Source organism: Neopelma chrysocephalum, unplaced genomic scaffold (genome assembly GCF_003984885.1).
Source record: "Neopelma chrysocephalum unplaced genomic scaffold, ASM398488v2 Primary Assembly neopelma1_69, whole genome shotgun sequence".
Classification (NCBI taxonomy): domain Eukaryota; kingdom Metazoa; phylum Chordata; class Aves; order Passeriformes; family Pipridae; genus Neopelma; species Neopelma chrysocephalum.
Genome location: NW_020897729.1, coordinates 6,754,845 through 6,773,056, shown reverse-complemented (window position 1 = coordinate 6,773,056; position 18,212 = coordinate 6,754,845). Strand labels below are relative to the sequence as shown.

Genomic DNA, 18,212 nt, shown 5'->3' with positions numbered 1-18,212 from the left:
TGCAGGGTAAAATTCTACAAATTGATAACTGTGGAAAAATAAAATAAATGCGAAACTGAATGAATGATGAAGTTGGAATATTAGGGAGACTGGGCTATACACAGTGCATAACAACTGTGTCGTATAACCATAGAATCCATGGCACATAAACAACATCCAGTGATTTCTGAAATGCCCAGGAAGATCTCTGTATTAAGAAATCCAGAGATCTCACGACTGTTTATTGTAGTATACCTTTCTGAAAAAAGATCTTCCATAGCTGCTTCTTGGATCAAATGCCTGGAGAGCATTTTGTGTTGTGTCACTCAAACATCAGAGTTTGATTAGAAGATTTCATTTAAAAACAATGTTCAATAATGCTACTCCCATCTGCTGCTGCGTGTCACTACCACAGTTTTGTGGTCCAAAGCTTGCCAGCACAAGCACTGGAATCAGTAATCAAACTTGGATATCTGGTATGTGCTGCAACCAGTAGACCAGGCTTAATTAGATCATTTTTCATTTTTGTTTTCAAAAGACTCAAAGGCAGTAGTGCACATTACCAGCTAATGATCTGCAAATTTGCTGTTTAAAGAATGAAGGTGTTTTCAAATTCTATGAGTGTGAAATAGGTGAAAAGTCAGAAACAACATAAATACCTTTTTCCCCCAGACTGGATACATTCTTGTTTCTCTTTAACCCTTTCACATCTACACTTGAATTGCTTACCTGTTTTTTCAATCAGTATTGAACTACTCAAGCAAGCACCAAATACAAGAGTGTCACCTGCAACCAGTGTGCACTGGGGCTTTCCCTTTTTATGGCAGTGGTGGATTTGCCTATTTGTTGACATACAGGTTTGCAATATCTAGTGTAGATGCAAGATTTAACTTCAAGTTGCTCAGTAGTTATATGAACTGTACCTTCCCCAGTCTAGAAATAAGGTTTAGTTTTAAAAAGTAAAGTATTTTAGTCTTCATATCTTAGTCTTAATTTTGGTAAGCTAATACTTTGACTATAATTTGGCCATAGAGAAAAACAGTGACTCTTCTACACCCTAAGTTCCTATCCACTAAAATCCTAAACACGACTTAAATATGGCAACACAAATCATTAATCAGCCAGTATACTCTGGGATAAGACTTGGATTTCTAGGTAGTTAGAGGTGTATGTAATATCCATGGAGGATTGCTCACAAATGAATTCTCTTCTACCACTCAGTTGTACACACCTTACCTGGCACATCCATCTGTCAATCTTGGATCCTCATTTAATCCCCAATGCTATTTGAGCATCTCCCAGTTTTTAATGAACTCAGCCTCACAGCATCCCTCTGCAATAGAGGAATGCTATTATTCCATTTTTAGGAATGAGGAATAGAGATGCTGAGTTTGAGGAATGCAGACACCGTGTCTGTAGTAAAACAGGGAACTGAGAGTACCTGCCTCAGAACTGGGGTCTGCACTGTAATTTCTAGATGATTCTGCTCTTCCCTTCTCCCTTTCGATTTCTTCTTTGGAAAAGGAGACAGATTAGGAACAGATGCTGCTGTTTGCTCACAGGCTGTAACTGTGATGATTCTAATAATTTAGTCTGATGCTCTGTCTTATAGGGGCTATTGGACTTCATTGAATAAAGGAAGTTCTTGGTCCAGAGAATGTCTTAAATCAAAACAAACAAAAATCCACTCAAATTTTAAATTGCTAATGATGCAGAATGCTCTGCAAGTCTTTTCATATGCTTAACAGACTGTAGTGCCATTGGCTCAAAGGAGCACTTTTCAGAACTGAGGATCTCCAAAAACTCCTATCACTCCATTAGTATTAAAATAGTCTGGGTTGCCAAGTTTAGCATTTCATCTGCCTTCAGCTGTCATGGCAAGAAATAGGGAGGGAAGCAATCTTTCCGTCTGGCACTGGTTGCACGTTCTCGGACTTCAGAGATCAGTAAACAGCAGAACACATTTGTCTACCCAGCAAAGCAACCACATGCTCCAGCCTTAATTAGAGCCTCTAATGAGTGCCAGCCAGGCTGGGGTAGCACAGATCTCACCACTTTGGTTGAGCCTGTTGACTGATACACGTAGCCATACTCGTGGTTCCTGTTCATCCTGTCGCCCATTCATGTGAGTTCCGTGATTTCCCCTCCCAAGCAGAGCTTCCAATGCCACTTCCACATTAAATTTTGCCGATTATATTTTCCCTTTACACTGAGAAACTCAGTTCAAATTGTGTTGAATTTTTGTGATGATGTTATCAATACTCGAAACATGCTTAATGAAATTCTGACAGACCTTTAATTTAAGCACCTCTTTAGGGCTCTATTCTACTTTTAGCACTGCCAAGCGGTGTTTATACAGTGAAGAGTCTGTCAGCTTTTGCATTTCTAACCATCATCTTTTAATATTTTAAAATTACTACCTACCTGCCTATCGAGGTCCTGCTCCAATGAGAATCTGCTCCAGATGCTTACCTGCAAAAGCACTGGCCTTTTTTTATGTTGGGATATACATTCATATAGTCCACCATCAGGATCTCAAATCATTTTCAGGTAAAGGTAGTTAAGAATTTGAGAGTGCAAAAATGATCTCCTGGTTTGACTGATAGGAAAATAAACAGAGATAATTCTATTTATCTGAAGCCTGGTGGGTGTAGGTGGTATTTTAAAATAGAAAACATACCTAGAACTTTGCTGCCACTCCTAACAGAAGTTCAGTAGTTACTTTAATAGTCTCAGAACATCTAGATTTATATCTCATTTTAAAAACATGGCATTAATGGATGTTTACATATTAGCACTAAGTGCACTTGCTTATTAAAATGGTAGTGCATTTATAAGGCATCTGATGGATTTGAACTGAAAGGTCAAATGCCGTTAAGAGGCTTTAAAATGATTAAGAGTTGCACTGATTTGTACCATGCTCTACACAAATATTTTTGACAAAAGCTTATAGAAGAGTTACACATATATCATGTTACATTCTATTGAGGGAACACATAGGTTTTGCAGCAGCCAATCTAAAATTTTGTGCTGTTCTTGTGCTGTTTCATGTTTAAAACCCAAGATTTACTTAACACTCTAAATCAAACTGTCACAATTTTTTATATTATCTGGAAAAACACTGCTTGTGACATCAGCACTAAACTAATTTTTTTTGTGTGAAGTCGTCTCCAGGTAGGCTTTCTTCCTTTCCCATTTTGGTTGTTCCCTGCAATTATGCTTGTTAAGTCACGTGGCCAATTCACATCAGCTTTGAGTGACTGAAGCTGTAATTATGTTTTGTTATAGATGACAATTGTGACTGGTATTCACAGTCAGACCCGATTCCCTGTTGTGCGATGCAACAAACATAGAATAAAAGAGAGCCCTAAATTGTCTGTAACATAATTAAGATGAGACATAAAAAGTAGATGCAACAAACATTAGAAGGTACAGAAGAGAGGAGATAATAGAAATAATTATAAGAAAGTTAAAGTATATGCAGTATCAATAAGATCATTCTCTGCTGTACAGTAAGACCTACTTAGATGTTTTATGAACTAGCAATTTAAAGCCAAACAAATCACAGCACTCAAAACTTATCTTCTGTGTGACTAAAAACAGAACTGAGTTGAATTTGAGAAGGATTTTGAACAGCACTATCCTGACATATGTCTTTGAAAATATGAATGTGTCTGCTTTTTAATTAAAGCAATACTTAATAGAAAGCAAGAAAAAAGTGCAGAATGCAACTAAATTAAATCAGTCTATAAATCTACACTTGGCAGAAACACCACATTTACACCCCAATTCTTCAGGCTCAGAATGAGCTGCATCCACAAATAACTATTAAAAAATCTGCATCCGTGGATAACTATTAATCTGTGTGAGAAAATGTAACTACAGTTTCCTAAGCTCACTCCAGCACATACACAAGAAGGACTGATAGCAGGCACTAGGAAAAAATGAAAGATGCATCAAATCATGTATGATCAGGTTTTGAAAAGTATGTGAGTGCCAAAACATCAGTTATTTTCTTTGTTGAGTTGGACACTGAACTTCAATAACCACTTTTGAAAAGTGCATCTTCCTGCAGCTTTTGTACCAATACAGATTTTTCTCCTCACAGAGTGCTAACACTTCCTCCAGTGTAGTTTGAAAGGATGGGAGTTTTCATGGGGGAATATTTGTTCTCTTTAAGATAAAAATCAATTCTTGATTAAAGTCTGATTTTTTTTGGTCTCTTCCTCTGATCTTATTATTTAATAACATCCACTGTTAATAACATCTGTACTTAAACTACACTCTCCCAGCTGAATATTTGTACCTTTCAAATATTCCTGGATGCAAGTGATATGAAACCACTGACCAAAATGCAGTGGTGACTCTTCCTCCCATGAAGAGCTGCATAGATCTTGTATAAATCATAGCCCAAAGTCCCTCCAGCCTCAGCTGAAGGCTGCACAACCTCACTGATGTCTCCAGTAGCAGAGCCCTGCCCAGAACACACAGAAGAACCATTTTTCTATTGTAGAAGGGATTCCTCTTGAGACTTATGACTTTGTCAAAGCAGCATGAGGAAAACTCGTTCCTCATGTCATCTGCTCTGACACGGCACAGAGGCAGAGCTGAAAATTAGCCTTTTTTATCTATCTGTAATCTTTACAGCAATATTACTAGTAGAAAAGAACAAAAGTGTGGTATAGACAGAAATCACTTCTTTATATATGAGATTTTATTCATTAATGTGTGCTTCCATTCTCAGATACAGGATGCCCATTCTTTTCTAAATATTCCAATATTATTTTCCAGATAAACAGGCCAGTGCTACCAACATTTCATTGCTGTTCACAGTTGGTGCTGTGTAATTCTATGTCATTTTAATTAAAGAAGAATTCTGAGACAGTCTCCCCCTGTGCTACCATCAAGCATACAATTAACTGTGTACAATTTCTGCTGGGAACAGTCACACAGTGATTTCAGATTAATAATTTATTATTGCTTCCATATTTGTATCAAAAGAAAAAAAAACCAGAATAGACTATGAACAAACCATCTACTAAAAACAGTGTATGAATTTGAAAAGACTTTTTCCTCAATGTAGATTTTAAATTTGAGAAGCTCATAATTCCATCCTATAGACTATGAAGATAAATAATCCCCACAGCTTTGCACTCTAAAAGTTGCATGTTGGAAAGCCCTTGCTTAATGCTCAGGTGAGGAGAGCAATACAAACTATTTCATGCACAACCTTTCATCATCCTTTTGGTCTTGAATAAGTGATTGTTCTACTACTTCCAATATTGAAGATCCAATTTCTGATCTTGACAGTTTTGGCATTTTCTTCAAATTAGAATCAATATCAAAATAATAGTAGCAGCTGGCTTTCTATAAACAGACACGTCTGCACTGATCTTTCTCAGCAAGTTCAAAAAGCAGGGCTTTTAGTGTAACTGCCCTCACCTGTTCTTTACAGTGCTTTAGAAACGAGTCAAACAATTCTACCGAGAGCTTAACTGAAAGCTTCTTAACTAAGATCTCTCCAAAGGGGTAAACAATGCATCTGAGGTTTCTTCAAATGCTGAAGGCAGCAATCAGGGAAGTCACTTGAATACCGTCATAATGACAAAAAATGAGAACCAGAATATTCAGTTCAGCTCCTCGTTGGGAAACTTTCCTATACTCTCTTGCTATTGTCTTTCTTGATTTTGAGGGACTGTACAGCGTATTAAAATTTGGATGGTGGAAAAGGCTCAGGCACCCAGCAAATGAGATCAAGATGCAATTTAATCCAGATATAGGAGTTTAAATTTACACATTAGCTGTGGTATTTCCTGTCCAACAGAAAAAACCCCCAACTTTTAAAAACGTGTATCAGCCCATACTAACTGTTTTGAATTGGTACTCAGGAACAACTTTTCTCATGAGCAGCAGTAGTGATCATATATACAAAATTTTATTCTGAGTAGATGCATCAATTTGCAAATAGGACTGTTTGGGGCTGGAGGGATATCTAAATCTAAACTCAAAACAGTATGACAATATCTAATTTTGTTGTCGGAGAGGATGGCAGAGTTCCTAAGATTTAAAATTATTCCCCGCATTTGATGTCACCTTTGAGAGCATTACAGTTATTTTGACCACAGAGTTATTAGCACTGTTCCAGGCAACTATTTTTTCAAATATACAGTAGTTTTCATGCTTTAGGAAATTAAAAACCACCTATGAACCTTAACCTTCAGGCTACCCACGTTACAAATAATATTCATTCAAGGTCTGAGTGTTAAACATCTTTAAAGTACTTTTTGAGAACTCAGACTTCAGACCCATCCAAAGGCAGCTACTTATACACCTCTTTTACAAATTACTGATCTTACCAGGCTAGAAGCAATCAACAATTATGTATGAGCAGAAATCTTGTTTATCCTAATGTGTTGAATTTCCCTTAGCTAAGAGGAGAGAAAGAGGGACTGAGCTTTCAGAGGTGTTTGGCTGAAATGAGCTCACACTTATGTTAGCAGATATTTTACATCCAATTCAGCAGGAACAGACTCAGACCACTGTCCCACTGCATTTGAGTAAATGTGTTACCATTTTCAATGCCTTTCTGCCTTGCTGAGCCAGAGTGTTTCCAAAATAGGAATTTTAGTTACGAACAGGCCACAAAGAAATACTTATGCCCACCCGGCCACTTCCTTATGTAAAAGATGTTGCTTGAGAAACACTTCAAGAAAAATAACCTCACTAAAAAAAATTAAAATATTGCATGTATCTTCTTTGGTACTTTCTTGAGATAAAACGTGTCTTAATATTTTTTCCAGACATTCGGGACAGTGGGGGACCTAAGCCTGTGATGGTGTATATTCATGGAGGGTCCTACATGGAAGGCACTGGAAATTTATATGATGGCAGTGTTCTAGCAAGTTATGGGAATGTGATAGTCATCACAGTCAACTATCGCCTTGGGGTACTTGGTAAGAAGCTTTCAGCTTTCCATTAATCCCTGCTGTCTGCAATGCAATTCATATTATACATGAGAAGGTATTTGGAAAAGAAAAAAAGGCAAAAGGACAACAACTATTTAAAAATATTATTTGTCATATAAAAGGTTTGTGTTCTGTGGGTGAGATATGAAGACATTGCAAGTGAACCTGCTGTCATGCAATGGTATTGAACAGGTTTGTTTGACAGCCCATTGCTGAGCTGTCCAGACAGAAGAGTTCTCTTTTTTTTTTAAATTTTGAATAACAGTGATGCTTTCCCTCACAGACAGACAAATTATTTAAAAAACCCCAGCTATTAAGTCATAGACAATAGGATTTTCTATTGGAATGAAAGAAACTAAGTTTTGAGACTTCGAAAAACTGAATGATTTTATGAAAACACCTTTTTACCTGATTGTTTGGAGCTTCATTGTGATTTTGAGAAGTGTTACGGGTGTCATTCAAATATCTCCAGTATTTCTTTTCCAGAAATAAATCAGAGAATGAAAGAGTTATCTTTGGTTGTTTCAAATACACTCAATAGACTATGCTCATGTTGTTGGTAGACGTGTGTGGTGTCCCTCTGGTTTGTATTTCTGAAAAAAAATTGCTTTGCTATTTGCTCAGTGTAGTCACATTCATGATAAACTTCACCAGCTCTTGAGAAAATATGATTGTTGGTTTTTTCTTCTGCGTGTTCTGCCAAAATGTTGCATGCCAGGACTCCTGAAACTGGACTTGGATTCTGGGATACCACGGAGATCAGTACAGTAACTTCAGAATACTTATATAGGCATAAAGGTATTCCCTGTAACATCTGAACGGGTGTGACAGGCCAAGTGTCGTTCACAGCAGAGAGTTGGTTCTGAAGACCGGTCAACTTTATATTCCAATCATGGGCATTAGCAGTGTCTGCTGCTCTGGTTTCCTTTTGTCCTTGTAGTTCATCATTACTCTGGTTCTTGGTGTTTTGAATTCAATAGCACGGATCTGGTTTGCTCATATGGGTAATTTTCTTTCATTTTCGTTAAAAATTTGACATCCTAATTTCATAAGGAGGGAGTGGATTTTGACTTTAGACTTTGAAATGGTCTACTACTATTGTGTTATACAAGGGACTGAATAATTTCCTGAAAGATCTTAACTATTTTTTCTGGATTTATCTCCTTAGTATTGAAGGTTTCATTTGTGATATACCACTTCGAGCAAGGAAATTCTGGTATTTTGTGTGTTTTTCTTCCTCCTTCTGTTTTTCAATTTCTATGGTGACTTGAAGTCCTGGACACATATTAGTGCAGCAGTTAATCATTTGTAATCTGTGCCTCTAATCAACATTTCAGTTTGACACCAGTGCTCGTCTTTGATGTCTCAAACAACATTTATCCCTAATATATGCCAGCATAAAAGAAAATATCTATTATCAGAAAATGCTGTTTATTTTTGTATATAATTTAGTCTGTTTTCTAAGTCATTAGTAATTGAAGTGTTTAAGAGGGCTAGTTGCTTGAAAGACGAAAATTAATACACCTCTGTTGATGATAATGGTTTTTGCACTTGCAAATTAGCACTGATCCCTGAGGTATCCCATAGCTAACATCTCACTGAGCTTAGGAGGATTTCATTTGTGTTCATGCTTTTGTGATTCTTTGGACTTTGTGGTCTTTACTGAGCCTCAAGGGGCAGAGAGCTAATTTTATTTTAAGTGGGACCTATTACAGTTAAACCTCTAAAATTCACAGCAGAATCCAATGATTGGTATGAATACTTGAAATTACTTTCAAACTAACTAAAATAACCCTGTATCAGGTTTGCAGAGGTTTCTTAGTAGAAGAAATGCACCTGTTAACTCTGTGTAGAAGTTGTCCATATATATTGTATTTGGTACAATGCCCATGTGTCATGTATGAAATAAATAACGATGACATATCATTAAATAGGTAGTGTAGAAACACAGCAGCAATGAGAAAAGAAAATTTGAGCAGTTTACATTTTTCCTACCTCTTCTTATTTCCTAATCTACAGGTAGCCTCAGAGTAGGGCTTTCCATAATCATAGTAGATATCAGCTTTTACATGTGAGGTTTTGAAACTCTCGTTCCTCACTGTTGCAGCAGAATGTTGCTGTGACCCTTTGCGGTCACATTAAATCAGATATGGTTTTATAAAAATGCAGCTGACAAATTCTCAGCTTCCCTTATCTGATCATATCCCACAAGGTGAGAAGTCCAGCTCCACTGACTGTTGCCTGTGGGACACTTGGATTTTGCTTCACCACCATGTAAAATGCCTGGCTGTACAGGCAGAAGAAATATAGGAATTATTTTTCACATGAGAAGATGTAGGGAAAAATAAGATCTGTCTTCTCACTTTCATGTGACCCTTATTAGTCTGGCTTTCTTATATCAGCCTTTTGTGGATATATGTCTTTATACAGATGTTCTCTGTGAGTCCTCAGAGTTCTGCCATTGTTTCACCAAGATTCACGCTGTGACTTTTCTTAAATAAATAAAATAATAATTCATTATCATTCAATAAAGGTTTAGAGCTGCAATAGCAACATTTTCTTCCAGACCAATAGTGATGGGAGCAAGGATGTCCTGTGATATTAGGTTCCTCACAGTCCTACTATTAAATCCTCAGCAGACTTTTGCTGCAACTCAGATTATTTTTCTCTTTACTCTGAGTTGAAAGATCCTTTTTTTTTTTATGGACTAGTCTGCTCAAGGGGCTGCTTTTTATGAAGATGTAAGATTTGCTTATAAATAAAATTTTAGAAAACATTTAAAAGTGAAATCCATTTGGTAAAGAGAAAACAATAATAAAAATTAAAGAAGGATGGAGCAAGTGCATTTTAAAAACAAAACCAAAAACCATACAAAGCCCTCGTGAGCTCCCTGGCCCAATTTTGTCTTTGAAACAAATCTGAGAATGGAAGTCTGTTAGAAACTGTCCTTAAATAAAGATGATGAAAAACAGAGCTCTTTGTCCTGGAAAATTGGGGACTACTGAGTAAGAAGCCATTGGAAACAGACTATTTATATCTTCTTTAGATTCTCTTTGAATGCAAGTCCTGTGCAAGCAATCTCCTCTAGCAAGGAATATTGCACTAGCAGTCTAATAGCCTTGAAGGACAGGAGAGGAATAAGTGCAGATATATTCTTATGGCTTCTTTTTAGGAAAGGGCAGATAAGAAAACAAGTTCAGACTTTAAATTCAACTAATCTGAGGCTTCAAATTCTTACTCAATATATATCCATCTGGTAAAAACCAGGCACATTTTATTTAAATTTCATTTAAAAATGTAAAAGGATTATAAAAGAAGTCTCTTCAACATCCAGAAAAGACAATGATAGACAGATTTAATACTACCAGTGCTGTTTTCTGTGTTCTTTCTTATGAAAGCTTTATTTAGACAAGGAGAATGCTTTGGGTCATCATTGGCTGCTACCCCTTTTAATTTCAAGAGGGGAGAGAAAGAAGAGAGGTGGTTTATGCAAACTGGAAACTTGTTTCTTCATTTTATTAATTTATACTCTTTGCTCTTGATTATCTTGAAACCACAGGACTTTAATAGAACTGAAAAAAAAAATTTATTGCAGCTCACAGAGTGAACTGGGGAATAGAATAGTGACTCACAGGAATCTCCAGGTTGAGCACCGCTTTATATTTCCCATTTTTTCCTCTTTAAAAGGCAGTGGTTGTCCCTACAGAAACAGTAAATTGTCATTCCAAGAGTCAGTGTTAAAAAGTGGTAACAAATAAAAAGGAAAAATTGTCTGTATTTTGTATTTTCTATTTGGCATTGTGAAGGCAAACGTTCTAAACTTTTAGACCAACATTCATGTCAAAATAGAAGCACATCCATAAGTGAGATTGTCTTGGTTATGTCTTCTTTAATTATAAGCAATTTTCTCTTTCGAGGAGGGTATAAGAACCATTCTGTCACTTAGCCTTGCATTTGTATTGCCACCCTGTAGCTGGAGAATATTGACTGGGATTACTGGGATAGAAGACACCTATCCAGGTATTCCAGCACTTTGATCTTTTTTTTTTTTGCCAGTTAGAACTTTTAATGCTGAAAGTAGAGTCACTGCAGCAGACTGTTTGAAAGGTCGGATGTCTTTATTTAGGACATTATTTCCCAAAAAATTGCACTGAAGTCACTGGGGCTCTTCAGTGCAGTGCATCCCCCTGTGACAGAGCCTAGTTGGCCATAATTTCAAGTGATGCAGTGAGGAACAAGGGTACTGGAAAGGTACTTGCTACTCATGCACAGAGCTGTTCTTAGAAGAAGTCTGTTGTGTTTTACAGCTCAAAACTCCATTTTTCAGTAGTGTGTTGTGTGACTTGACTGTGCTGGGCTGCAACATTCATGTCAAATAAAACACAGAATAGTGAAAGAAAACAGAACAAAGCAAAAATACTCTCACAAAAGCCCTTTCCTACCTTTTTTAGTAACTATTAGAGCTTTCTGGATAACGTAGTGACAGAGGACGAGTCTTATTATGCCTTAAAATGTTTTGTTGCTGTGTGTCTGAAGACATTAGGAAAATGCATTAGGTTTGAAAGTACATATTGCTGCTATGCAGGATCATGCCAACCAGCAATTTCTTATAGGCTAAACAGATATGTGAAATGTAAGGATACAGCCCTGCAGTAAGTGTTGGGCAGTCTGTGCCAAGCCCAGCATTTCTGCCATTATCCATCTTGCTCTCAGCAAGACGTTGCACATTCCCAACAGGCAAAAAAAATATTAAAGCACAACCTTTCCTTTATGAGTAAGTTCTTGCACATGGGTTTGTTCCCCTTGCTATAGTAATTCCAGAATGTAGCCTGGTGAACCTTTTCATGGGATGAAGAATTATCAGTTGACCATTTGCAGGTCACAGAGATGAGAATATATTATAATGAAAACAACTTCAGAACAACTTGGAAGTACCTGCCTGTTTCAGGAGTCTAATTCCATTGAGATTGACTGGAAGGTACTGTCTTGTTTGGTTTTGATACTTTCCTCTTTTTAAATGGAATACAATACCACAATTTTTCCTATTGCTTTCAAATTAGATCTGTTTGTTTCACTGTTAATCTAATTTATGAAACTGGTTGATCCTAGTTTTGGTAATTATTTACTTTGTATTTTTTCCATCACATAGTTTGGATGGAGTTTTTTCTACCTTGCTCTCCTCCTTATTTTGACAGCATGGTAATACTGCTGACAGTATTAAACAGAGGATATCTTTCAAATATGATCCAAAATCATACATAAAATTTAGATATAACCCTTTTAAAAATTGCTTCATGTCAGATTTAAAGCTTTGGTCAACTTCATAAAGATACTGTGATGAATTAGTGTCCTGTATTACTTAAGTATTTTTGCATATATAATCTGTCATATTCTTATTCTGGAATCTGGAGATTGTCTTTCCTTCTGAAAACAAGCCTTTTTACTTCAGTAAAAGTAAGCATCTCATGGCATAGTGACTATTCAGTGAAAGTAACAGTGCAATAAGAAGGTTTATGTTAGTTAGATATCAAAGGAGATAAAAAATGTACAAAGATTCTTTTTCCTACGTTAGTTTGACTGTGAGGTTTTCTTTTATAGTTCAAAATTTAATATCCAGTAAAACTGGGAAAATGTTTGATCATTAGCTTTGGTGACAAGCACATCCATTATCTTTTTATGAAACCTTAAAGGTACTGTCAGGAGATGGCATTTTATTCCAGCTTTGCTGCACCTCCAAAGGGTCTCTGATGAGCCTTTTTTCTATTATCCATTTCCTAACATGTTTCAGTAAAAATGATAGATGAGCAGAAGATTATATATTATTGCCTAATTAAAAGTACATTACATTGAAAGTGAAGATGGGAAATTAATAGCAAAACACATCAAAATGTGCAGTCAAAAATCATTCAAGTTTTCTGAATTGGAAGAACATGCAGCGAATGTTAATCTATAAATACTTTTAGGGACCCCTGGCAGCTTCATAACAGTTCTCCTTTAGACATATGAATATGAAGTTGCTTATAAATGAAATTTTAATATTTTGGGATTGCACAGTAGGGAACGTGTCCACAAGGCCTGATCTGATCCCACCTCAGCCTTGAGCATCAGTGTTTCATGGTATAAAACCCTCCAAACGAATTTGATTCTAGATAAATGGAAGAAGTTAAGATAGAGCACTGCAGTTATCTATTCCCCCTGGTGCTGTACTTCACAAGGTCTGATTTACACACACTTAGAATTCTAAAAATGTATTAGACAATTCTTATTTAACATAGCAGGTAACCTCAGGGCAGCCCAGTTTGCAGGAGGCCCAAGCACAGCTCATCTAGATTTGCAGTGTCCTAATTTCATAGGTCCGTTACTAGAATTAGCATTCAAATCTCAAAACCTGCTGTAATTAATGACATTTTAGAGGTTTTGGGGTTTTTTTTGTGAGCTTGTACCAACCAAAGGGAGTGGGGTATGCAGTGAAGCAGAGAAAGGAAGATTGCCACACTTGAATCTGTACCATCAAAATGACAAAATGGACTGGCGGTAAACAATAGGTTATTGACTGGAGATGTTTAAAGGGTCAACTGCAGTGCACAGCAGGCAAGATATTTATGAAATGGGAACCCTGAATATATAGTGCACTTTTAAAATGAACCATTTCTTTTCTATTTGAGCTTTTTGTAGCACAGCAAATTGACATTATCCACCTGCTTGGATAGATGCATACACACACCAGCTTCTCTATTTTTTAGGGCACAAAGACATCATCTTATTTGCCATTGAATAGGTTTCTATCTTGGTACAGGCACATTTTAAATAACAGGTTGATTCTAACATTTGTCACAAGACTTCTTTTTTAGTAAACAGAAAAATAACAAATAACAAACTTTAAAACTAATAATTTTGGCATGAGAGCAGTTTGTGTCTTTTCTGCGAAGAAAAATTACTTTTTTTAAAGACAAATTTCCTTCATCAATATTTAATTATATAATAAAAGTATTCCAGTTTTTTCAAATAGCAGATTTATCTTCGACAGCATAATAAACTTCAGCATGATAATATTTGCAAAATAGGAAAGAAAAAGTGTTTACTGAAGACAAGTTATATATACCTTACTGCCTCAGAAAAAAAAAATCATCAAAATCTTTGACCCTATTATCCGACATGAAGTTATTTGTAATTTTTATCACCTAGCTCTGTGTAATTACCTTCACTTTCCTCTAAGTAATATCTCACCAAATTACTTTTACAACACCACCGATCCCCATGCAAGCCCTTTAATCTTCAGTATTACTAATGTTTCAGCTATACAATAATAACCTGTATTCTGCACTATACACTATCCTAAGCCTTTGGCTGTCCTATGATGGGAGATTTGTCAGGAAGCCAGATTTGGCCCCATCCTTAGAAACAAACAGAATTTAGGCTCCTCTACCTTCGCCGGAAAGCCAAACTTCCCAGGAAAGGATCTGTCTGACTATAAGGCATGGGGATAAATTAGGATTTTTGTGCAATCTGTATCTCACTGCAGAGCATTCCAACACAGAAATAATCCTCTGAGTTTCCAATATTGTGTTTTCCAACCAAAGCAGGGAGACATTAAGAAATACTCTACAGCTCAGCACCTTGGGGAGGTCTGTGCCCAGTCTGGGTGGGTCGGGTGCTCTGCACTCCTCAGTTTTATGCTGCTGTAATTCATGCCCAGAAAAAGGAGGTGAATGAAGATTCTTTTAACATTTATGACAGAACTAGCAGGACAAGTGGATAGCATACTTCTAAACTCCCAATTCGCTGCATTTAATTACATATATTAAAATAGTTCTCTGAAGCTTAAATTAAGCACTTCTGTATACTGTGGGGCTTTGGAAGCAATAGATAACTTGACAGGGATTTCCATTGCAAATGTTGCTCTCATTTTTCACACATTTCAAATGCATAAAATTGCTCGTTTTATGGGTTTTTTTGGTGTGCAAATTAGTTTACATTTATAGGTACTAGCTCAAATACTGTTCTGATACTTCCTTGATGTAGTACCTCATGATATTTTTGAATCAGCTGAACAAGATCTGTATTTTAAGGTTGTAACAGCACTTTTTAATGGTTCAAAAGAGTAATGTGAACAATAGATCTAGAGGAACAAAACTCTCTTGGCAGCAGTACTGGCAAGAGAGGGTCCTAAATTTTTTTTCTGTTTAATGTGTGATCCATGTGTAAATGCCTGCCTTAGCCAACATAGAAAATACTACAGTAAAAATGTAGCAATTTGCATTACCTTCCAATGGAGAATATATAGAAAACCACAGTTTGATATACTGATTTCTTACATCCCACAATGTACTGGCAAATAAATATTGTTTTGGCAAAGACTGCATTTGAATACATTATCACATGAAAAAGTGCTACATGAAGGCCTATGAAAGGCCAGAGGAAATGATGTATATTGGTTAACATCCCTTGTTAAGCAAAGTATGGAAATTGCCTTCCAGCAAATATAAATAATAGATACCAATGTATTTGTAAAATTATTTTGAATATATCTTGTCTTGTATATGTTGCAAGCTAAAAATATTTTTGAGAAAAGAAAGATTGCTTATATATCTTAATTAAGTATTTGAAATATGTCCTCCATGTTTCAGGGAGTTTATTGCTTGAGAAGCAAGACACAAATAAATCTTACTGGTGTTTTTCATTATTCTGCAGTAATTTTTCACTATTTTTTTTCAAGTTTCTAATGAAATAGAATGAAAATGAGGTGAGCAGTCTTTCTTTGGGAGACTCATTGCACATTCAAGAATTCTACTGGGTTTAAAAATTATTTTTCTGTATTTTTTTGGTCAGGTCTTGAATGTTTGTTTTTATGAAATCTCCAATACTTATTATTATTTGTTTATTTTCTCACCACCTTTCACCAGGGTTTTGGTTGAGGGATCTTAAATTGCCATAGGTATGCTGAAAAAATTCTTTACTTTTTATTTTAGTATTGGAGAATGAAGTGTTCAGTACAGAAGTACAAAATATAAAGAGAGAAGAGGCATAAAGCCATGTAATTACAAATAATTTCAGAAGATAAGGCAAACATATCCCTAAGCTGTTTCCCTTACTTCAGTTCTAATGTCCCATGAGTTTGGCGAGCACTTATTTGTATCACCTCACTGATTTCGCCAGGAAACACATGGATAAATTAATTTCTCCCAAAAAAAAGTTGGTTTCTATCTCTACTTGTTGGTATAATATATTGCACATTAGTTGATTTGCTTCTATGATGAAATTTTCCTTTCAGCTCCAGGTAGACACCCCATCTCCACTGGAGATGGGTTTGCATTTCATCTGTGAGGCTTTGCTGAAGCAGGGAGACACAACAGGGTGTGTTTTACAGAGCCCTTAATGCACACCCTGTGTGCCTGTGAGGCACGAGGCCAAAGGCCACGTGCTTTCAGCTCCACATGAAACATATTAATGACCCTGCAAAATACACCCCAGAGCATCCTAATGCTGCTATAATTATTCACTTTGTTATTACATGCCTCTGGAAAAAAAAAATTCTAAATATTTTCCTTTTCTTTTATGTAGTCCTTAACTAAGAAGGCTAAAGGACTCTAAGGGAAATGTTCACGTTAAAAGGAGTATTAACTTTTTTTTACCAATTTTTTTCTGGTCATTTACCTCTCCTACAAGGAAAGGCTGATGGAATTGGGTTTGTCCAGCTTGGAAAAGACAAGGCTTCAGAATGACCTGATTGTGGTCTCCCAGTACCTGAAGGGAGACTACAAGAACTATGGAGAGGGACTTTTACAAGAGCCTGGACAAGAGAAAATGGCTTTAAACTGAAAAACAGTAGTTTTAGATTGGATATTAGGAAAAAATTCTTTACTCTGAGGTTGGTGAGGCACCGGAACAGGTTGCCCAGAGCATCTGTGGATGCCCCACCCCTGGAATTGTTCAAGGCCAGGCTGGACAGGGCTTGGAGCAACCTGGTGTAGAGGAAGGTGTCCCTACACATGGCAGGGGGATAGATCTAAATGATCTTTAAGGTCCCTTCCAACCTAAACCATTCTATGATTCTATGATTTAAAATTTTCTCTTCTAATGCTTCATGGGTTTGCACATCCTGTGTGTTCAAAGCTTAAAAACCATTTCATTGCTGAATTGCTCCTTCTGCTGTAATTGATAGCTGTTTGGATGCACTTTGTTTGGATTTTGATTCTCATTAGGTTCTTGAATTTTTATTAGAGATAACTTTATAATTAATTTTTCTAATATGTGTTCCCTCCAGCTGAAGATGTGTTTTCAAAATATTATTGATAAATACAAGATATTACTTGCATTTTCCAGCAACCAGAAAATTCCACACCTGTGGTAGTGCCTGAATTTCATCTTTGCAGTTGTTTCTAAGCTAAAAGTTAGAGAAGTGAAGATCACAGTTTGAAATTTAAGGTTCCATTCTTAAATGGCTTTAAAACTATGCACACATGTCCTTTTCTTTCCCCTTCATAAGCACATAATGTTGCTTTCCTATCCTTTGAAAGTTCTATATAGTTTTTTGACTGTTTTCTTTTTATAAATATTTCATAGGTAGCGTTTTGATCTCTGGTTCAAATTCAGCCTTGGCAGCAGAGGTTTTTGTTGAAAAGTTTCTCTTGCAAGTACTGTGTACAAACAAATTTACAAACAGGAGTATATTCAGTAGGTGTAATGCAACTGATAATATTGAAAAAGTATTATGAAGAATAAATGTTCAGTTTTAACCTTTTTTTTTTCTTGAGACATGCAAAATATGAAAAAAATAGCATTGCTTGGCTATAGTGCATCAAAGATTCAGCTGAGGGTTAATAGAAATCTGGGTAATCTCAAAAACATGGGAAAAATCCCTCCTCTTGCAGACAATGTTGTCTTGCAAACACATCCAGTTCCAGGCTATCACAGAGCAGGTCCTCTTGCAAGATGGTTGCAGACATCTGTCACTAGGAACCATCAACTTTGCCCAAACCTGACCTATTTTTACAAGGACCAACCACAAATAGGAAATACTGTGTTTTGTGCCAAAGAAACAGCGACAGCATTTTGCATCTGTAGAAGAACTGCTTGGTGCTGTGTCTCTGAAAGTGGTGTAGGTTCTGTTTCTGCTGCCTAGAGCACTAAAGAAAACTGGGTCTGTGTATTTATTTTTCTCTTTTATTCCCATTCTTGCAAGCACCTTTGTGGATCCCCACTCTTGAAGTCTTCACAGTGTTCCAGAATGACTCTGGATAAGTTTTCGATATTGCAGTCGTAGAATGT

General features: G+C 36.4%; 1 protein-coding gene across 7 annotated transcripts in view; it reads left to right on the top strand.

Moving 5' to 3' along the window:
- NLGN1 (neuroligin 1) overlaps window positions 1-18,212 on the top strand; it is a 386,277-nt gene that overhangs the window by 182,874 nt on the left and 185,191 nt on the right. For all 7 annotated transcript variants that reach the window (XM_027685596.1, XM_027685601.1, XM_027685600.1 and 4 more), the window contains one exon: window positions 6,780-6,932. In XM_027685596.1, the coding sequence (XP_027541397.1) occupies window positions 6,780-6,932 (153 nt within the window). The remainder of the gene's footprint in view (window positions 1-6,779; window positions 6,933-18,212) is intronic.